This window comes from Micropterus salmoides, unplaced genomic scaffold, assembly GCF_014851395.1.
Source record: "Micropterus salmoides isolate LMB-PRFRI ecotype aquatic unplaced genomic scaffold, ASM1485139v1 Ms_hic_scaffold_13, whole genome shotgun sequence".
NCBI classification, from domain to species: Eukaryota; Metazoa; Chordata; class Actinopteri; order Centrarchiformes; family Centrarchidae; genus Micropterus; species Micropterus salmoides.
Window position 1 is genome coordinate 30,819,942 of NW_024040374.1, and position 23,636 is coordinate 30,843,577.

Sequence of the window (23,636 nt, forward strand, 5' to 3'; positions counted from 1 at the left end):
ATTTATTGTTTGAGAGCCCTATTATATAAATATAAAACCATTAACGTTTCTGAAGCTGTGTCCTACTGCACAAGGATCACTGAACACCATATGAGTTTGTCTAGCTCTCCAAACCAGTGATATCAGAGAAGCACTCCATATCCAAGCTTGAGCGGCTAAATCTAATTCCTTCAAACCCAGGCCAATCACAATCACTTGAATGTGATTGCAACTCTCACAGCAAGACTGCACAGTGCCAAAATGTCTTCCACTGCTCGCCCAATGTCACTGCTGACTACTGACTCTTAAAAAAACAAAAAAACCATTGGGTTCTGTTGCAGGGTTGCCCCGGACTTTCACAGCACTTTGAAATTCATACAGTATGCATAATGCATCTTCCAGACTACTTTGGTGTCAAGTAATATCACAGTTTAAGCTAATTTCTCCCCAGTGCCAAAGTAGTTATTTCAAGTGGAATACAGATTACACCTGCACCTACAAACTAAAGTATTTTTGATCAGTTTTATGATTTTCCCTTCTTCTACCCAATCCACCGCATTCATCTCTACACTAGAGGTATTCACAGAATACTTTACATAAATGTTGTCCTGACCCATTTATTATAGCAGTTTGAGTAGGACCCAACCTTATGAGCTGAGGCCCTAGCTTAAGTTAGGTTGGGTTTATTGTAAATGATAAATAAATCTACATTGTACCTTGTTTCAGGGAGTTGGATTCCCTGAAGACATCTAGAACACAGTAGACTTCATCAAGCTAACATTAGCATCTGAGCCAAAGGGCAACCCAGTATCCCTAAGAATTAATTATACGCTGGAAGATTAATGTGCCAACGGTCAGTGCTAATGCACTAAGTAGTGTGCCCTTTATGTAGCGAGGCTGAAACCAAGGTTTAGAGGTCGGGGTGTTAGTTGGGTGTGTAGCACGTCTGACTTTCCTGCTTGAGACCAGAGTCCATGTTCTTAAAAACCAATGAGCATTAAAGTTTATTTGCTTTGAACCACAACTGAATTCCATTCCCCATAGCTGCCAGAAAAACGCGATGATGATCTTTCATTCTCATATTTTCTCAGTGTTTAAGTTGCCAAACATTAACTATACCTTAGCCATTCATTCCAATTTAGTTTTTATTTATATCTCGCCACTCGCCAGTTATCTTTTTGCATTTTTCATTTAGAGCAGGTCCATTCTTTGTGATATTATTTACAGACCCAACTTTCCCTCCATGAGCAAGCACTTGGCAACAGTGGCAAGGAAAAATGTCAAGCAGAACCTAGACTCAGTGTGGGAAGCCATCTGCCTGGACCAGTAGGGGGGGAGAGGAAGACAGAGAGAGAGACAGCACAGTAGCCCCATGCAAGTTTCACATGGAGATGTACAGGTATCAATGGGAATGAATCACAGCACTAAAAATGATTATTACCATAATCATGGATGATTTGCCATAACCACACTTGCTTCCTAACCTTAACTATGCCCTAACCATACCGTCGTGTAGTTTGAAGCAAAGATATTGTAAAAATAGATGGATTAAAAAAGAGTTGATCAGTATCAGCAACATGTCTGGTGAGTAGGAGGGCAAATATACAAACACACATGAATAGAAACTGCAGATACAAAAGTGCCATTTCTCTTAAAAAAGTAGAACATGTGTTGTCTCATGATCAGGATTGTGAAGGTACATATGAGGAAACAGATGAAGAATCAACTATTTCTGGCCACCCACAACATTGGCAGTCGCTCTTTGCCCATGCTCACAGTAACAGCCTTGGGGGGAGAATCTCTGGGGGGGAGAACCAGCGTTTGGATGGCAGCTCCTCACCTCACACTTCATTTAGCACATTTTATTCATTTTCAATACACATATAAAAAAGAAGTTCTATTTAAGAAGAATACCTGTATAGATTCTGCTTGACTTCGATGTGAGGTTGACAAGAAGGCGTGTGTGGTTAAGAGAGACAGTTAGCGAGTCGGTTATCTTCAGGCAACACCCTGTGTACGTGAGAGCCTCTCTATGTGGATCGCTCATTAAAGCACAGCAGTGGGTACTGATAAAGAGAATTGGATTACTGTGATTAATACCATGTGTCACTTGTAATGTCTTTAACAGTATGAATCACTCCAGCTCCGTACACATGCCTGAGTGTGCGCACAAACATACTTATATTATAAATGATAAAGAGTTGGAAAACTTGAAAACATTATGTGTCAAGTTATGGCTGTTTCCAATGTTAACGTTTCCTGGCTAAAATGTACATTTAGAGATTTAAAAATGTCACACACACATACATATATAGGCACACATATACTGTCCCTCTTGGTGATTAGTCACACTTTTGGTTGCCCTAAAGGCTCTGTCACCATGTGTGAATGTGTGTGTGTGTGTGTGTGTGTGTGGGTGTTTTGGGCAATTTGGAAAATCCCAAATGCTCTGCAGTGCGTGTCCCCAAATTGAGAGAGGGAGAGGCGCACACACACACACACACGCACAGCAAGAGATGTGACAGTAACGTGAAAAAAGGTGCCTAGGAATAAATATGTGTGTGTGCTGTGTGGGACAGACCCCTGGCTGAGGCTCTGCCTGGCCCTCAGGCACAACAGATGTTGCTCTATTGCCCAGAACACACACGTTTACACCCATATGTATATACACACAGTGACATACTTAAAAATAGGCTTAAGTATTAGCCAGAAAAGAATGTAGACTTTCCTGGAACAACACAGACATCCAGTGCTTGAAGTGGAATAACATTTTTATATTACAACAATAACTTTAGTAAAATAGATTGAACAAGGGGAGTGTGTTGCTCTTAAGAGAAGGCTGTCTTGAAGCAGCACATAGCGTAATGGCCTGGCATCCTGACTATATCTACATCTGTCCACTGCAGATGCACTATTCACATACCTGGATGATTAACTAGTACACATTAGTGTATTAGTGTTAATACAGCAGTTTAAGAAGTACTGCACACAACCAACATTTACCATTTTGTAGGCTTTGTTCTTTCATTAAACCCTTATGCAAAAAAAAATGGTATACAGTAAGTCTCTAATTTGTAATGCTAAGTACTAACTTGTCAAGTTAAGTCTAGAAGTGACATTGACGAGCATGTCATCTTTATGAAATATTGATTGTATTGAATGTTTCAACAAAAGACACAAGATAAGGATGCCCTTAGTTCCTTGTACTCTGCAAAATCCCCGGACACTTTCTCTGCCTTCTACTTTCAGTGTGTCAAAAATCAGCACCTGGTAGGGTAGGCTTTTACTTTTGAAGCCATCATCTGACTCTGTTAGTGTTCTCTTTTGGGAGCAGGCTTTGTAAGGTTTTTGTAATGTTACTTAGACTAGCTGCCAACAGCAGGCAGACGAGAGCGGGAACAGGGTAATGGGTAATGTTGTTTATTTAGGGCAATTATGAATTGCCTAGAGAACTTGACATGGAGAGAGCAGAAAAGAGTACCGGCAACTTGTGAAAAGTGCCGGTGAATAAGAAAAAGTCACAGTACACCAAACAGTAATATGTGCTGGTACTGCATACTGGTGAGTACTGGCTCCTTTCAAGCACTGGTCTCATCTATCTATCTGTCTTCTGCCCTGCCTCCCTACAGAATTCTTACCCCATAAACTCCCAGGCACCATCTTTACACACCATGTCATTTAGCTCCATACCAATCTATAGGCCTATGGTTTGCTTTACAACCTGGCCTGAAGGCATATGGAAAACATGTAAACCTGCCAAGGTTGTTTTTTTCTTTTACACTTAAGCATATATAGTCTCTTGGGAAATGTGCATGAAATTGATTGAGACTTTGGGCCACATGCAGTTAAACCAGTGGTATCTCTGTTCTAACTGTGGCTGATGTTGTTGTAGTGATGGTATTAATGTTTAGTAAATATTTTTGGGTTTTGGGCACATTCTTCATCAAAACCTTGTAAAATGTGCAGAAAGTTCCTCATTCACTCCGTTACAGTAGGTGTTTGACTATAAACGACGGATTACTGATTCTGCATATATATACTGTTTTGTGTGTGTTCATGCGACCTGTAAGAAATATTTTGAATTAATCAGCAATATAATACATTTTTTAAATGTATCTGAGAATGAACATGAAAATGTATTTTACTTTCCCAGCAGACAGTTTTTCCTTGTCACAGTGGGAAGGTCTGTAATAGCACTTAGAACATCATATTATACTAAAGCTGTCTGCTGAAATGTAATAATTATCATCATAGTAATTATCCTCATTCACATTCTAGGAGCCTCCATCTGTGATGACTGACTAATGTATGTCTTTAATCAAATAAAAACTCATGACAGTCTGACCCATTTACTTTGATTAAAAAGAAAAAAATATTCCCACAAAAAAGTTTTTGCTGACAATATGACAACCAAGCAATGAAGATAACAATAAAATCTGAACGGTCAGCATCACTGTGACTCACATTTAGCAAATATTTTTCACACCTTCTGTTTATAGTCATAAGACAGAGAGAGCATGGTAAAGGCATGATGATGATGAGTCAGTCCGCCAAGTTCGCATCTGATCTGCCAACAGAAAAGTCTTGTCTTGGCCTTTATGGCAATAGGCACTAAGATGATAAATTAGTCAGAGTTTGAGCTGTCTTAAAGGCAATCAAGTTAAACTGGAGGGCTGCCACAATACAGCTAAGGCCAGTACTTGGTTTTAAATACTGTCAACTCAGTTACAGCAGTGCTGTCATCTGGAGGCTGTGGCTATAACCTGGGTCAGTCCTTTGGAAATGAAACAACATAATATGATTTTAAATAATCTTATAGCAAGTACTGTGACTAAACTTAACACTAAAATACAAAGCATAAATATACAACAAGAAACATATATACAGTCTATAATGGTTTAATGGACATTTTCATTCAAATATTGTTGCTGCAGTCTTGTTACTCTTTAATATTACAGATGGGATGACATTATGGGTCACATGCAGACTGATAAATGGATAGCCAATGGTGTTAAAATGTGGCTGTTTTCATCAGTAAACAGCGTAGCTACAATCTTGGTGAATTCCATCATCATGTGTCTTTTTCAGTCAACGAATCTCTTAAGGATCCCACTGTATTTTTCTGAAATGCATCACCATTTGAAAATGTCCAACCTTCCAAAGATTCTGTGTTGACAGCAGACCCATTTTAAAGAAAAGGGTAAAGCAAGGGTGTATATGGTTATAACATTGGTTACATCCTGGCTGTTAAAGGCTAGGCTCAGGTTCTTTTAGACCAAATAACACGACTTTACACTTTCAAATTGCATGCAGTGCATACACCAAAGTCCAATTTAACACCAAAACCAGGCTGGATTTTTTGGTGCCAATTTACATGCCATAGAGGTGTCATAGAGAAAGGATGTTAGGTGACAGAGGACTTTCACGCAGGAGTTTGAGAACTGTGTGAAACCAAAAGTGAACTTCAACTTATTTTATCTCACGTTACACGTTATATAAGTTAACTTACATATTTATCTTACGTAAATGATGTTTTCCTTAAGTAGTTTTGTTGCCAAACCTAACCAAATAGCCTAGTTTTGGTGCCCAAACTTAACCAAACTGAGCCTGCTGGTGACGTGATGGCAGTTATTGGGAAGGACTGGCAAGTAGAAGTTGGACTTTGGCGTACACAATTTGAAAGTGTAACTTTGTGTTACTTGTATGCAGATTGATGAGACCGGGTTGGGCTATAAGCTGGGTCAGCAGTGGTTAAAGCGCAAGCTTCAATAAATGTAAGATGGTGGAAAGGTATCCCTGGGGCTGTAAATGAAATGCTCCTCCGCTTTCATTTCTCCATCAGAGAAGCTGTGGACACACCTTTCTCAAACACACACACATACACACAAACAACTTGTCAACACCATGACCAGTTCACGGCTCCCACGGGGCCAGTTATGAACCTGCAAGGCCAGCACTTTTCGATCTCTATTCCAGTTCTCCCCACTAATACACAAACACACACCAATAAAAACACACAGGTGATATGACTGGGCTGAACCCTAAATCCTACCTAACATGTCTAGTAGGTGTTTCTTCTGGTTGCTGGTTAGGCTGACTAAACTAGGAACTGTAATTAGTATGTCTGTCTGTGGTGTCATGGCAGTAGGTTAGCAGGATTATTACACTTAAAGTTCTTAAATGCATCTAGTGGAATCTATGATGCATATAGATTTAGTTCTGTAATAAATGTCTTGGTTTTGAGATACCCCCTTAAAAAACTGTGTTTCCAATCAAAAACAACAGAAGTAAGTAATGACATGCTTGTTAGTTGTTTTCAGTACTTTTTTCTGGTTTTCCACAGCAACCAAAAGAAACCTACCTTTATTTGCTTCTTTAATATGAATATGACTTGTTCAACATACACCCTTGTCTTAGGCATAAAGATGAGAAGATGGACATAAGACACTTTCTCTTGTTTGTAATTCTTGTCATTTTATTGAGTCTTACCTAAAGACATAATGTATGCCATGCTAATTAAAATCCCAAAATTGAAGACAACCACTGAGAGATCATTTGCATTCAGCATAAAAAGTAACCAAGGGAGACACTTCACATTCAAATTACAACCATACACAATGAGTGAAAGAGAGAGAAAGAGACAGAGAGAGTAGAGAGAGAATTAGAGAGGGAGAGGGAGAGATAGAATTCATAATTAGAAGGTGTGTGTATAATGAAGTTAGATGTTGGTGTAAACACAAGTAGCTGAGGCCCCGCAGCGCCGTCATGTTGGAGGGGGAAACAGAATTATTAATAATATTGCATATTAATATTAAGTGATTAAGTGGTTGATATTAATGGTTACTTCTCTAATGAGCATCAGCAGGACACAATATGCTGCCAATTTATTTTACACATGCAAATCAAGCAGTGAGTCTGCATGATGCGATTGTGCCTCTCTCCCTCTCTCTATAAGTTAGCCAGTGTTACTGTGTGTTGACTTGCACGACAATTTCTGGGGGGTTGTTTGTTTTCAAATCACCAGCATAGGACTCACAAAGTACAATGTCATTTGACGTGAGCTAACATAAGAATGAACATTAAGACTAAAACTATAAAAAAAACTTAATGTGAAACTGGAACTAGTGGACTGTGTTTGGGAAGCAAGTCCACCTAATTCAAAAACACACTGCCACACAACTACAATCAAGATGACATTATAAAAGTGGATAGCATGGATATGGAAGAAATCAACAGATGCAATGACATACAGTATAGGCCAGGAACTGTTATGTATTGTAATATTGTATGCGAACAAATAAATACTGAACTACTAAACAGAGAGACAGACAAAATTAGGCACTAGGTGTTGAACCATTAGCTGCTAAATAGTATTTACAAGAGATATCAGCAGATGGTGGAGACCAAAACAGAGCTAAAAGGGCAGTGTATATAATATAGGACTTAACGTTCCATATTGCTAGTCAAGAATATCTATTCTAACTTCAATGAAACACTTATGTTGCCCTGTGTTTGCTGGATGTTGATCATTTGTCAGTGTCTTGGATATAGGTTGTTCCATTACCACCAAGCTGCCCAAAAATTGCTGCTTTAATTTTGTTTAAATCCCAAAGACACCTTCAAGGAGAGATTACGTTGATTTCCAGAAGCTAGTGGAAGAACAGGAGTTGACTTTGACTCTCTTAAAGGATCCTTGCATGGCAGGTGGCACACGGTTTTTTCACATGCCAGAACTTTCTGTTTTCTTTTATTACAGATATTGATGACTTGTGTACAACATACTAATACATGTTTTCAAACCACTCATGTCAGTACAGTGAGAATATAATGTGCTAATTGTTGGCTTTTGAAAATTCTTTGTACGCCAGTGAATCATTTAACTGAATTCAAATGAATTGAGACAAAAACAAATGGAGAGCGAGAGACAACAGTAATGCTTAAGGGAGAACGAGACAAACAACAGGATCTTCCTCCTTCTCCTCCACCTCCTCATCCTTTTTATCCTCCACATTGTTGCATTATTTCCATCGGGGAAAACAAATGAATACACGGCTAGTGGTGAGAGTGGGAGCAGGGAGAAAAGAGATGGCTGACCTTTGAGAGGATTATGGGATTTGTGTTAGAACAAAGCGAGGAGGCAATATGGCAGATGTATTCTGTGAAATAGACCATTTAGCAGTGAGACGCCTCGATTGCAAACAGAGCAAGACAGTGGCAAACAAAAAGGACAGGCTCACTGTGTTAATGTATAGGTTTTAAAATATCAGTTGCATGTTGCAGGGATGCACTCATACTAGCAGAGTACCGTACAGAGTAGTTGTTTCAGTTGGGAGCGGGAGGGTGCCATTGGATGGACTGTACATGTATTGATTATATTAATTAAATTACTGAACTTTATGGACACAAACACAGACAGAAGTGAACAAGGCAACAGCAGCAATGCTTTCATGCTGTCTGTAAAGGTTCTCAGTCATCCAAGTCATAGTTATCCAACGAAGGTTGAGGTCAAGGGCAACTGGACTTGGTTGAAGATACTAGAAGAATCGTCCCTCATCCAAGACTTCTTCAGTTCTGACTGACAACCAACCAAGTCCAGTTGCCCTTGACCTCAACCTTCGTTGGATAATGCTTTCATGACGTCAGTAAATGTCAGTTATTCTTCATTCTCTGCTTACCATCTGTGGGCCAAAAAAGAACAACTCATCTCTCAGTCTTTTCCATCACATACACTGCATTCAAACACACTCCCACACACTCAACACAAACACACACTGGTTTTGGACTGAAGTGGCTTAAGTGCAACAGCATTAACCAGTTATTTGGCACAGCATTACTTTGTGATTTGTCAGTGGATAAAAGATAATTTTGGTATTTTCAAACCTGGGCCCTATTTTCACATATTTTGGTGATGAAATGACTAGTGGGTACAAAAAGTGCTGCAGTGGCTGCAGAGTATGTGTTTCTCTAACAAGACCGCGTCAATTTATAATCAGGAGTATGTATGATGAAGGGGTCGAGGGGAGTGGGATGAAGGGGTCGAGCGGAGAGGGATAGAGAGGATAGAGTCAAGAACGGAGGGATGAGGGGGTTGTTTAGGGTTTGGTGGTTTTGGAGCTGCTAGGAACCTGGGGGTTGAGATTCAGGGTGGCGGCTCGTCTGGATAAGCAGCTTGCTTATTATAATTACTTTATTCGGAATTATGGATTTTAGCATGCATATCTTTGGGGGTGGGAGGAAACCAGAGTGCTCGGGGAAACCCAAGCAAACACAGGGAGAACATCCAAACTCCAAACAGATGAGTCTGGGCTTACCAAGGTCTGAACCCAGGACCTTCTTGCTGTGGGGCCACCGTGCTACCCATTGAAAGAGGTGAAACAGGGTTTGGGGGGGAAGGATGTGAGAACTGAGAAACAGGAGAGAAAGGGGTTAGACAGGCTTATATACGTATGTGCAGGTGATCGGATTAGAGAGGCACAGGTGGATGAAATGAGTGAAGCGCGGGTGGTTGGATTGGAGGAAATGGATGAGGTGCAGGTGGTTGAATTAGTGAGAGAGAGAGTCCTGTTCCTGATCTTTTGTTATCACTGACAGGCTTAGACTGTTATACCAGGTCTCCGACAACATCGTGGAAAGGATCCCTACGAGTGGCTCACGGTGACACCCTTTGTTTTTAACAGGAAACAGAGTTTTCCAACACACCAATCTCCTTTCTCCAACTCTGACTCACATTTCCACCATTGTCCTCCTAATATATGTGATGATTCTTTAATGCTGGTTTAGGCAGTGTGGATGGGACAGGCTACTTATGTACGCAGCGTACTTACTTTAACCTAAACCATTATCTTTGCCATTGGTGTTCTTTTTATGAATGAATTTAGATACATACTTGAAAAACCTGAGGATTTTGTCTTCCTTTGCTTTGAGATTATATTCCTATAAGAGTGTATCTCTCTCTTCGCAGGAGGCAGTCACATTTAGCTCCAAAATAATTGTCCACCTTTCTTAAATCTGTCTGTCCTCCAGATTAACCTTATAACCTTTAGAAAGTGTCAGGTGTGCAGCAATAAAGTGCTGTTTCAGACCGATCATTACCGCCCTATCCTTAGACAAGAACATCGATATTAAATGATTCTGCAAAACCCTTGATTAGGTTCAACAGGTCGAACATGTGCTGTTAAGGTTAGGAAAATGTGTGGTTAATTAAAAGGCAAATGTTTATTGTAGGTCTGTAATGAGACGTGAACTCCAGTCTCCTGTGTCAAAGCCCATGCCCATGCCCCACCTGCACTGCTACTGAAAACTGGCACTGGACATTAATCCAGAGATGCAAAATCATCTAATATGAACGTAATTTCTAAGATACCAGATTGATCATCAATACTATCTTTTGGCCAAATAAATTTTTTTATCCTGTTAAAATCCTAAAAATGGCAATGCACATTCCCAAAGACATTTAAAACATTATTTAGTTTCATTGCGGGTTCTGTTGATCCATTATTTCAGACTGGCCGATATGTCATTTTTAATAACAGCCACATATTGACCATACTGCTGCCGGTTCAACCCTCAAACGCATACACGCGCCATTTATCTCTTTTACTCTCCTGCACACACTCCTGCTCTCCTTCCTCGCTGGCTGCTCGGTGTCTCAGCAGGACACTCCTATCTGACCTCTAAAAATATGGCGACAGCAGATTTGTGGCTCGTGCTGATAACCAATCAGATGGCTCGTGTCGCGCAGGGCGGACGACCCCCGTTGAGTCTTAAATCACATTTTCTCTTCATCGTTCTCTCCCCCAGTCTCTCTGTCTTCTTTATTGCTTGTTGACGATGGTTTTATTTGGTGCCAGACGACAGTTTGGTGAGTTCCCCAGCGGGCTCTAGAGAGGCTCACTAGATGGTCGAAAAGCAAGCTTACCTGGACCTACCAGACCAGAATAGGCCGGTTATCTGTGGGAAAAATCAAATGAAGATGTTGCAAATATCATCAGACAGACAGTTTTGCAGAGAATGGACTGATCCAGTCCCCGCTACATATGTAGTTTGAGCACTTTGATCCTGCTGTTACACGTGTCTATCTGCTGTACACGTATGCACACAAGCACATACACTCATACTCAAACATCCATTCACTCACACACACAGATTTGCTAAATACCACTGTCACAGGGAGTTCTCCACACATTCAGAGATATGCACACATGCAGTTTGCAGTAAGGTGCCTAGTAATTGCTTGGTGTGGAGGGAAGTAATCTCTCTCTGGTTCTCTGCCCATCTGCCCCCTGCTCCCCTGTCCAGCCAATCAGTATCTATCCGACCTCCAGCCAGTCAGCCAACCCCTTTGACCCCTGCCAGGCCAGAAGTCTGACACTGAGATACAACCACAAAGCTCAACTGAAAAAAAAAAAGTGAATCCCACTCTGCCCAGTAAGCCAACTCTGCCCAGTAAGCCAACTTTGTGATCAGTCGAATTGATCACCCAATCAAATCCAATTTTATTGATATAGTATTAGGCCTATGTTTTATAGATATTTATAGATAGACTGAAAGCTCCTACTGACCATAACGACTAGGCAATGTCAATACAAAATGCAGAAACATTGTAATTGCAGCGATCATCCTAGTAGACTTAATAGTTACAGTTCTGACAGTGAAATAGAAGCAGAAGGAAAACAAAGCTTATAAGAATTTCAAACTTTTTTTTGCGTACAAAATGTTTGCCTCTGTTAGTATAACCTACTTGGATGTTAGTATATTTACTATATCTGTAATTATAGTAAATATAGTTGAAGAGCATGCATAGAGAAGAAAGTATGGAAGCCCTGAGAGGCAAGTGAAAACAACAATTCTGGTGATCTATTTTGTCATTCCAATCTAAAATCTTTTCTCTCCTGTTTATTACATTTTAGGGCCATTGTAGATAAAAAATAAAAAATTAAAAAAACTATTACAGAGTTGGGCAGGGGAGTAATATTCTGAAAGGATCCTGATCAAAACAAAATAAAAAATCACCTACCAAAACCTGTTTTCACAGGTGAAAAGGAGTAACTTAGAAAAATTATCCTGGCAAAACCTTTTTTTGTCATTTTCTTCCCCCACCTGTTTCACAAAAAGATCTTTAGTCATAATCACAGGAGAGAAAGCAATTTAGATCAGACTTTTCTCATTTGCCTCTTCCATAAGAAAAGTAAGTTATTCAGGTATTACAAGGCAGTTTGTTAGTTCAGGGAAAAAAAGCATGCACATGCAAGAATGTCGCGTGGCTACTGATTTCATTTGACCAATTTGGTGTCACAGATTATTTTGTGTCTTGCCGAATTATTACTGCAACCCTCTTGCTTGGTTTGGTTTATACAAGAATGGTTTAAACTGGCGAGCAGCAGAGCGGAACTTTAGCATTTGTATGTAATATTTAATCATAACCTTAATCTTTCTAAAATTAACTTAATGTCATTGTGAAGCAAATTTTCAAGTTTCGCCTTTGATGTCAAACATCAATAAATAATCTGTCCAGATCCAGGCATGTTTTTTGAGTAATATCTTTCATGTGCTCAAATAAGTTTTGTTAATTCGTACGGATTAGTGATTCATAACGTTTAAACGTTTATTCCACCTTGGATAGAAGTTTGACAAAACAATCATAATTAATAAGCTGTTCCACAACTTTCAATCTCATGGTTCATTTCTTTATCAGCAGAGTTTGCTCAGTTGACATGGAGATTGATCTGTTGACATGAAGGCTTGGTAGCTGTTATAATTGAATCGATAGCACTTTTAGAACATCTCATCCATGTTGGCTTGATGAACCTTTTTCACGCTTACCTTTACAGTAAATTGACATGGACTAGTTCTGCTAGTAGGTGGCTCATGGATTGGGATTGTATTATCAAACTACTTATTTGTACTCTGAAATTACAAACTGTTGCCCGCAATTTGTGCCCCCAAATAATGCATGCACGTGCTCTGCAGCCTGCTGGTTTGGAGCACTGGCACATTTTCTTTCCAATTCAAGCACTGCCATTCTGCTTTCTGAAATAAATGGCTGAATGAAACCAGCAATAACTGTATGTGCACTGTCTGATTCATTTAAGGATAAATTGTGTATTGGAACAAGACAGTGCCCATTGCCATGTATAACAAATTATACATGAAACATGCATATTATTGTGTGCATAATAGTGGGTTGGTGGAAAGTGGCAAAAGTTGTGGCTACAGACGCCTGGCGCTGTGGAGCATGCCCAGATGGTCTTCTGTTGTCCTGGCCTCGGCCAGATTAATCCGATCCCTGACGCATCGGCAGAGCTGCTGTGAACCTTACCACGCCAGCCCCACGGTTGCCAGATCACCATTAGCATAGCATAGCTTCCACTGGTATTGCAGCCCACTCACTGAAAAAATTAGTATGCCAAAGACACTGAGCCAAATGAGCAGGACACAAACAAACCGAGCAGTGGCAGACTGAGACAACCACACAATGGCCAGCAGACTACTACACGCTGATGATCCATTCAAACACATTATCCCGACTAAAATACATTATAGAAGACAACAGAGGCTGCTAATTGTCTCGGTCAATTCCTCATGTTACAGTACGTACATGACTGGAGGTCGCAGTATTTACATATTATAAGCATATGCACAACTTTTCAAAAAGTCTGTATTTAAAAGGTTAAGGGAAAGCTGGTTTCAGCAATGGTACAATGGGAAAAATTGTTAAGACTGACTAAGCATTACTCCCCCTCCAAATCACAAATTAACCACTAATGAAGACTCAACTCAAGTGATTACACTCTGTTTAAGGGTCAGACCCGTTCCATGAGTTTCTGAGCGAGCTGTGTCAGGGCTACTAGCAAGGAAGGACGCAGACAAGGGGAGGTGGAGGGATGGCAAACAGGCAGAGAAAGAATAATGAACCCAAATCATTGAAGTATTTGTTTCAGGGAGAAAGAAATTAATAAGCATGAAAATAATAGTCCTCAACACTTCAGGACAAAAACTAACGGGAAAGAGAAAGCCCAATTACTGTAGGGGGAGAAAAGGAAAGAAGATATATGAGAGAGAGAGAGAGTGAGTGGGAGAGACAGTAATATTTGGGAAGGGTAAACATTACGGATAAAGCCTGTATGAGAGGAAATGCACCTCAAGCAAACACACACAATTCTAATTGGGATACATAATAGCCATGCGAACTGTATCTGATATATGTGTGTTTCACATGCTTGAAAAGTATACATGCCATCATGGAACACTAAATCACTCAACTCATTTTGTTTGAGCCATAGAACAACAAAAAATTGCCTTTGTGCTTTTTTCTATGTGGTTCTGTCTTTTTATTTTTACTGATCATAGAGTTATATGATTCTTCAAAAATCTTCAAGTACATACACAAAAACACTACATATGCTCCACAGAACATATTAGAAGTCATTGGCAAACGGATCTGGAGCGTGATACAGGAAATAATAACTGGGAATCAATCATGAAAAATTCACTTACTTACACACCATACTGTGCTGTAATTCAGAAAAGGAGAGGCAGATAAAATATTGCATAGACTGCATTATACCCCACTATTAAGATCGAAACTGAGCTTAGCCTCACCGCTATGAATGAAATGTGGTACTGAAGTCGGTATATATATACACATGCTTTGGAATTGCACAAAAATCCAACAGTTCTGGAAAGATGTGAAGGATGAGGTTGTCAGAATTTTGGGGTACGAGGTGGAACTGCCGCCTCTTTAATGTATCATAGCAGGAGACGTGGACAATGTAGAAACCAGTCACAGTTCTAAGCTTATCAGGTTATTACTGTATTTAGCGAAAAGGTCATTCTGGAATTTTGGATATCTAAAGAAACTCCCTCAGTAGAGGATTAGTATATGGAACTTATGGAAGTATTACCCCTGGAGAAGCTGAGCTATACCATGCATGACAATATTAAGGATTTTATTGAGACCGGACTGAACGTTCTCCCACCCACATGATGGCCTTGAGAGTGAAGAGAGAGATAGAGAGAGAGAGTCTATTTGGTCTTTGTCAAAATCATTATTATTTTTTTGGGGGAGGGGGGTGGCGGGGGGATAATTGGTATAAGTGTGGTTACTGCTGTGATGTGTTTGAGTCTATGTTTGTAAAAAGAAAATGTGGTTCCTGGTATAGTTGACAGGGCTATGACATTTTTATGCAGAGAGAAACTCTACATAGACAGTCTGCTCATTTATTATTCAGTAATTATCATAATAATCCAAATACCTCAGATCAATCAATTGTTTTTGAGACAGCTAAAGTTGCATGTTGTTTCCTAGCTCCATCTGCTTGCCGGCCCTTTTCCTGCATGGTCTCTTCTCAAGCCAGGACTGTTTAGATGTGATTGTGGTGCTGAAAGCAGGGCAGGGCTTGTGGAGCAATGCCGTGCAGAGAAATGGATATTTTACTGGCCAGGTATATCTTAAAACAATCAGAGGCTTGATGAATTGGCTGAATGGCTGATGTATGGCTAGAATGGAAAGGGTATTTGGAGAAGGTTTGAGTCAGGGAAATGCACCTCATCAATCAGCATGATTAAAGGTTTTGGCTGGGCTGAAACAAACTCAACACACTTTGAGGGCCTGGCCTTAAAGGCACAGTGTTGTTTGGGAGTTCAACAAACAAGCCCTGTGGAGGTATGGGGTTCATGTATTGACAGCTGCAATCAACATTTGTGGTTTTGTCTTTTCCATGTTGGATATCGAACTGCCAACAACTCAGTTCCACATCCTTCTAATTGTTCAATTGTTCAAAAATCTAACGAACTAATTTATTCAATTCATGAGGACACAGTTGAGGATTGCGAGGTGTTTAGAGCAAGACATACCATTACATATAGATATTATGACGTTACCTTCAAGCAGACCACAGAATAGCACTATGTATCACATGCCTGAATATATGAATACTGTATCAGGACAATAAAGTACTTATTTTCTTAGTTTCAAATACAACCAACCCTCCAGCCTGTGTGTCCCCTTATAAACCAAGGAGGAGTAACATGACAAAGACAATCAATACATGCCACACTTCATAATGACACTTTGAAAGCACTATACCATGTGTTCCATTAACACTTCATCTTCACACAGGAGAAACTCCTAATTCATTAAACACACACATGGAATCACACTGACAGTAGCATACTTTATACATGCCCCATGGCCAAAACCATTGTAGCCAAGGCCCTTAAAGGATAAATAGAGCTTAGCATCAGCAGCTCTGCATATTTAAAGCCACTAATGGCTTCCTGTAAAGCGTTGGCTCTCACAGACACACAAACACACTAAGCCAAGGAGAAAAATCACTGGTGCGAGAGCAGGGAGTTCTGACAGCAGAGCAGCCTCTCCAAGCCACCAGGTGCTGAAATGGCTGGCCGGGTAAGGCCAACCGCACACTTTCACCATCGGAGGCTAACTGGCCAGCTAGAGAACGTGATGATGATTGAAAGTTATTAATGAAGGACAGTGTCATGTTACTTTCTAGTCTTTTAGTCAAAGATTTTAACATCTCTTTCTGAGATGTGGAATACCTTGTGGTTCCTTGAGGATAGGACCCACTTAATCCATTTATTCATTCTCATGCATGGTCAGCCCTGGTCTGCCCTTGGAAGCTTTTAGGAAACATACCACCTGCCAAAGGGTGTTTTCAAATGTGGGCCTATCAGAGACATTTTCTAGGCCCAAGGTCATTTTCCAGTGGAATTCTGTATGTGTGCTTATTGAGTGTGAAAGCAGTTATCAAACTCTACCTCCAGCAAAACACTCCTTGGTCCACACATGCGATGTGGTGTCTGCTTCAAGTGAGCTCTGATGTCCCCTGAAGTCCACACCAAATGTTAAAGCTGACCACTCCATGCACTGAATAGCTGAACAATGTGATTTATCAACACAACACGTAAACATTATCAGATATAATACCTCATTTGTCTATGTGTGGCTAATATGGAGAAAACAGTTTGCAGGCAGTGTTTTTTCATATGATGGGTCTCTCTAAAAGTCTGTAGAAGCTTCAGGTTGCTGTATGAACGCGAGCGCATGCACAGAGACCACTGCACTAAACATTAATCCAGTGAAACCCTGCATTGTCACAAACCTTACTAAATGGATATGGACCTTGAGTGAAGGTGCAACTGGATTATGACATGCCACACATCTAAGCACGAGTGGTTTAAATGCTCTTTGTCTCTGATTGGGACCAAAGAAACATTGAAATGCTGAGACAAAGCCTGAATTATCGTCTATGTTGTAGAACTTGTACATTCACCAAGGTGAGAAGGGTGACCTATGTGTGGTAATTAATGTCTCACTAACAGTTCACAGTTTGGTGTTCTGGGTACGGACTTCAGGAGTGAAAGTGTCCTGGTAGAGCCACATTGTACCAGCACAGTTTTACATTCTTTGAGCGCCAATGGCAATACCTCACAATACGTACTGCAACAATTTTAGGCAATAAATGAAACAGGAATCTTTTGTTTTCTTTACTCAATACTAGACTAAATGGCTTGATGGGTATTTTTGGCAGGGTGGCTACTTACTGAACTCACTGATATGCTTACTAAAACTGGATGACTGACTGGAAAAGCCCAGCGGTTATGAGTCTTAACACCTACTGTAGCTGAGTACACACCGCGATCCCTGTCACTCACACACACACATATCCACCATCACATGTTTGGTGAGGTAAAGCCGTATGTTTTTGTCCATTGCCAGGGGGGTAAACACAAACACAGAGAGTCTAATCTGAGAGCAAACAGCGGCACCTCATGTTAACCAGCAGGGATACAGTTTCCCTCAACACCATGAGGCCTGCAGCTGTTAAGAGCTTGCACATCAGAGAGAGAGAGAGAAGCTTGATTCCTGTCATGTCTAAAATATTTAAAACCTATAAAATCTGATTAGCTGTTATTTGTTTGTGTTGTTTATCCCTTACAGTGCTTGTCTCAATGCCATTTTGTGCACTTTTGCAACGATTTTTATGACGTTTCTAATATGTAATAGGAAGATGGAATTGCTAAACATTATGCTCTAAATATTCACAACTTAAACGTGTTGACACTGACACTTCAATGCTTACCAGCATTTTCCCAAAGAAATATCACAACTGTTGCATGGTTATAGGGCTGCCATTGATATTTTTTCATTATTCTATAAATTATTTAATTAATCAATGTTTTAGTATGTTTATAAAACGTGACAAAGTAGTTTAAACTGCCAATCACAACTTTCAACAGCACAACATGAAATCTTTAAAGAGCTAGTGTTGTCAAACAAACAGCCGAATTTCAATTTCTAAAGGAAGAAGAAGCTGGAACCAGCAAATATGTGGTGCATTTAGCCAATTAGTGATAATAAATGTTTTAATTGCCGTTGATTTTCTGTCGAACAACTAATTCAGTCACTATCACCGTGTAATGCTTCTGGTCATGGTTTGTTAATTGAATAGTTAGCACTGTTGTGAATGTATGATACATACATCCGCAGTTGAATATATTTTTTTCACAGTATCTATATAAAGTACTGTACCCCCCTCAACCTTACCCTGAAAAGGAATAAGTGGGTATTGAAAAGGAATGACTGATTGGTAACTGCAAATGATTGAGTACTTTATTTAATATCCACTTTTGTGGCTTTGGCAGAGCTTGAATGTTGCTGGGAGGGTGTGTGTGTGTGTGTGTGTGTGTGTAGGTGGGAGGTCCTCCAGTCACTGGCTGACTGACAGTTATATCTCAAAGTAACGCAAACCACAACTGCTCTGCTAGCATCTACGGCTGGAAAATATCTCTCTGTATTTGCAATTTAAACAAATAAATATAAAGGTCATGTAAAAGAGAGCAGATCCTGAATAACTGAACACTGAGACGCAGACCACCTGCAGAGAACATAAATGTTGTGTTTCGCGTTTTGTTTCTGCTATCAGAATCTTAACAAATCACCTTCAAGCCTTTATGCTCATAATTCATATGCACATACAGACGCTAATATATGCACACAAACATGCCCCCAGACAAGCAGTATTTTAGTTGAATAGCTGGAATAGTTTAATAAGAAATGGATAAAAAAACAAAAACAGCAACCAAAACAACATAGAAATGAAATCAGCTCCTTCCATCCAGACAAATGACAGCATAATCTCATTTAGGACGGAGGCAGAGGACCTTCTTTCTTTCTGTCATGTGTTGCAATATATACCTCCCCTCTGGGTAAGGCAGTGACATCCATACACATGAGAAAATGAATTAGGAGTTAGACTGATGAGAAGAGATAAGATCGAGGAAGAAGAAAACAGAGACAGGAATGAAAAAAAAGAAGGTGAGTGAAGATCAGAGAAGTCATCGGCATGATAGATTAAAGGCTACCAAATATAAGAAAGGAGACGGGTAGGGTAGATACATCAGCGCATGGTAACCGGGCCAAATCCCAGAGACCAATTGTCATCTCTGCAATGGATGTGTCATTTTCAACACATGTCAGCTTAGATAAGGATAAGAAGGCTGTCACTACAATATTCTTTGTACATCAAAATGAAAGCTGAGGTATAATGTTAGCATGTCCTTTACTGCATCTGACAAAGTCTTGCTCTGTGTTTCTTCAACATAAAAGGGTTGCGTGAAGGTGAATGTTAAGAAGAGAAATATTACATGTTATTTTTAAGTCTAATTTGCCTTTGACCTTCCGAATGTAACCACATAACAAAAGTGAAGGACAAATTAAAACAAAAACCTCAACGATACAAATCGAACCTTTGGATATAAATGTCTGAATTGTATTCAACAACTGAGAGCAGATGTCAGTTACAGATATCAGTTTGAACCACTTATTAACAAAAGCAAAGACCAACGAAACCAAGTGAGGAGCTCGCATTCCTATAAAAGAACCAGAGTCACATTAAGCTGCTTACCAGCACGCAGAATCACCAAGAACAGAGAGAAAGAACGAGGGGACGAGGAAAGCAAGAAAGACAGGAAGCAGTCAGGAAGTCTTTTTAAAGTTCTAGTGGTGCCTTTCAGGCTAAGCAAAACTCACAACACATACCCACACCAAAAGAGAAAGACAGAAAGAAAGATATTAAGTTTTGGCCTTCAAGCTAAGCTAATGGAATCACCAATGATGGAAGGAAGAATGGACAAAACATGACCAATGGTTGTGCATCTTACCTAGGACGCCCAGCCGGTAGTTGACAGTTATGACAATCACATTCCCATAGCTGGCCAGGATGCTGCCGTCAAACATATTCCCAGTTCCCTCCATGTAGGAGCCCCCATGGATGAAAACCATCACCGGCTTGGGGCTTCCACTCTCCCTAATGTCTGGAGGAGGGGGGGATGAAGAGAAGGAAGAAGAGGAGGTGGAGAAGGCAGAAGGACTGATTAGATAACAGATTGATGGTGACAGCCAGAAATGCAATTTCAATACTTCAGGGGGCTTGGCCACCTCAAATTTAATATATTTTTTTCTGACTAATTTGGGCACACTGGCTTTTGAACATGGAGACCTTGTTCGTTTGAGGCGTCAAACCATTCATTTTTCTGTGACATGTTTTTGGGTGATTGTAAAATGTTTTTTTTTATTTATTTATTAACTTGTTTTTAAATTCCATATATTTGTTAATGAAACAGGATATTTAATGTTGCGAGTAATTCTCCTCCAGGCAATGGACTGTCAGCATGCAATAATGGCAATCTGAACTGTCATACCATGTTGAGGTAAAACGTGTGCGATTAATCTGGAAGAAAATCTAATCAAAAGTTTCATATTAGATTTGACAGTTTTATGAAAAGGCACTGCTTTATTGAAACTTTCACTTGAATTCAGTTTAGCACTGCTCAGTTGTTTAGCTGTAGGGAAATGTTTGCCTTGATTTTGAGAATACAAATACATGTGAGCACTTACTGGCGGCAGGGGGAATTAAACAGAACTAAAAAGTGAATGGAACACTGGTCTTAAATAATTTAAATGATTTTATTAACGTGAAGGACAGCATGATGATTCCGCTTTTAAATTAAAGCTCAGTCATTTCCATAATTACAAAGTAATAAGACAATCAGATATGTGGTAGATGATGAGTTATCATACTAAAATGACTTATACTGCAACATAGCAGGAGATGTGTTGTTATTAACAAAGGAATATTTATTTTTCTGTAGTTGCATCTATCAAATATGATGTCAGGTGAAGAGAATGGCGAGCCCACTGTTAGCATCAGAATGAGCCGTGTTAAAAATGTGTTACATCTGGCTGATTAGAGAGGAAGAAAGGAGGGCCGTATTGTAAAGCTTTAGCCCTTGACGTGGTTGTAATATGGGTTGGGTTGTGAGCAAAAAGGATAAGAAGAGATCTAACAACACGCTGCAACCCACATTCAAAACAAGGTTTCACTTTCATCTTCTGTATCCCAGAGATGAAGCTTTTCATCTTGCTTCCTAACTATCTCCATCAGTACATGCAGCAGCACACATCGTTTATCTCACTGATGTTTTACCACTGAGGGACTCTGGTCCGGAGAGAGATCAGTGAGTCTACGCGGAATTAAAAATTAACCAAGCAAGAAAATAATATTTTAAAAAAAGCGTTACCTCCGAGACAAGAGAATAAATTGTCTCGATTGTAAGGGGAGTGCGAGAGGCAAAAGGAAAGTGTTTGTGTCTGAAAGTTCTCCTCCAGTTGGGTAGACAATCCAGGGGGTAGACAAAATAATGCAAACACCTCAGGAACTTCATCACAGTAACAAACACCGCTATGAAGGCTCGTGTGTGCTTTTAAATGAGGTAAAAGTGCCTCTTAAATAACTCTACTCTACATAAAGTACATTAAGATTATCACAGTGAAACTTCGACCTATTTTATTAAAGATGGTATTTGGATAATAAGAAAATTATTTTGGTGGGTTTGCTCTCCATGTTACATTTATCTGACGCTTTTATCCAAAGCGACTTACAATTGCTTTATATGTCAGAGGTCGCACGCCTCTGGAGCAACTAGGGGTTAAGTGTCTTGCTCAGGGACACAATGGTGGATGTGTTACAGTGGAGAGTTGAACCCAGGTCTCTCACACCAAAGTGTGTATGAGTAAAGGTAAAGAACAATCCATGCTCCATCCATAATCCATTACTGAGGAAACAGGACATTGTGCAGCAGAAATTAAAGGGAGGAATTAAATATTACAGTGTGTCTATATATTGAGCAACTGCAGGAATTGTTTTCTTCCCAACAGAGAATATAAAACAGACACAGCCTTGGAAAAAACTAAATTGGCAAAAGGAAATGGGGTAAAAGAAAAAAAAATCTAGCAGGACATTAAAATGAGGCACATCCAGGTAAAAAGCTGTCTCCTTGTGTGTGTGATTGTGCGCGCACTATGTTTGTCCTTTCATCCGTTTCTCTCGGTGCAGAGCTCATTACATCACTTCTATCATTCTTTGTCCTTTGTAGTGTTTTTTTTTTCCCCCTAGTTGTTCTTCTCCCTCTGTCGCAGCAGGCTCTGGCCACAATGTAGCGGCACATCATAACTCTCCTCTGGAAGGCCACCAGAAACTTTTGACAAAAAAGGTCAGGGGATTAAGGCAAAAATGTTTGTGTGTGTACCTCACAGTCCAGATGTGTGTGTAGCCTGACAAAACAAGAGGAGGAGAGGCAAATGGCCCAAATAATATATTATACATAACCATGTTTATGTTTTGGTGGGATTGGGATGATGATGATGTTGATTTCGTAGTGGTGACAGTCATGGCAGTGGTTGTGGTGATGATGATAACTGACAGCCTTGATGGTGACATTGATGCTGATGTTAACAATAATGACAACAGAGGTGGGGATGATGATGTAGATGACAATGATGATGATGATGTTAAACATGACAGCGATGATGATATTGATTAAAATGATAAAGTCAGTCTTTACAACAATGACGATGTTGACAATGATGGTGGTAGCCATGACAGTGATGATGATGATGATGACGATGGTGGTGGCCATGCTGATGATGGTGATGTCATTACAATGATGACAATGATGATGGCAGCCATGATGGTCAGGATGTTGATGATGATGATGATGACAATGATGATGATGACAACGACAACGGCGACGATGATGTTGGTGGTGATGATGATGATAATGATGATGATCACGATGATGACTGTGATGATGATGGTGATAATGATGATCATGATGATCATGATGGTGATGATGATGATGATGATAATGATGATGAGGATGATGTTGGTGATGGTGGTAATGGTGATGACGATGGTGGTGATGATGATGATGATGATGATGATGATGATGATCACGATGATGACTGTGATGATGATGGTGATAATGATGATCATGATGATGATGATCACGATGATGATGATGATGATGATGATGGTGATAATGATGATCATGATGATCATGATGGTGATGATAATGATGATGATAATGATGATGAGGATGATGTTGGTGATGGTGGTAATGGTGATGACGATGGTGGTGATGATGATGATGATGATGATGATCATGATGGTGACTGTGATGATGATGGTGATAATGATGATCATGATGATCATGATGGTGATGATGATGATGATGATAATGATGATGAGGATGATGTTGGTGATGGTGGTAATGGTGATGACGATGGTGGTGAT

At 39.9% G+C, this 23,636-nt stretch overlaps 1 protein-coding gene across 1 annotated transcript in view; it reads right to left on the bottom strand.

Annotated features, from left to right (window-relative positions):
- The window catches only part of nlgn1 (neuroligin 1), a 348,698-nt gene that overhangs the window by 172,696 nt on the left and 152,366 nt on the right, over positions 1–23,636 (bottom strand). The window contains exon 4 of the mRNA XM_038716834.1: positions 20,164–20,316. Within this exon, the coding sequence (XP_038572762.1) occupies positions 20,164–20,316 (153 nt within the window). The remainder of the gene's footprint in view (positions 1–20,163; positions 20,317–23,636) is intronic.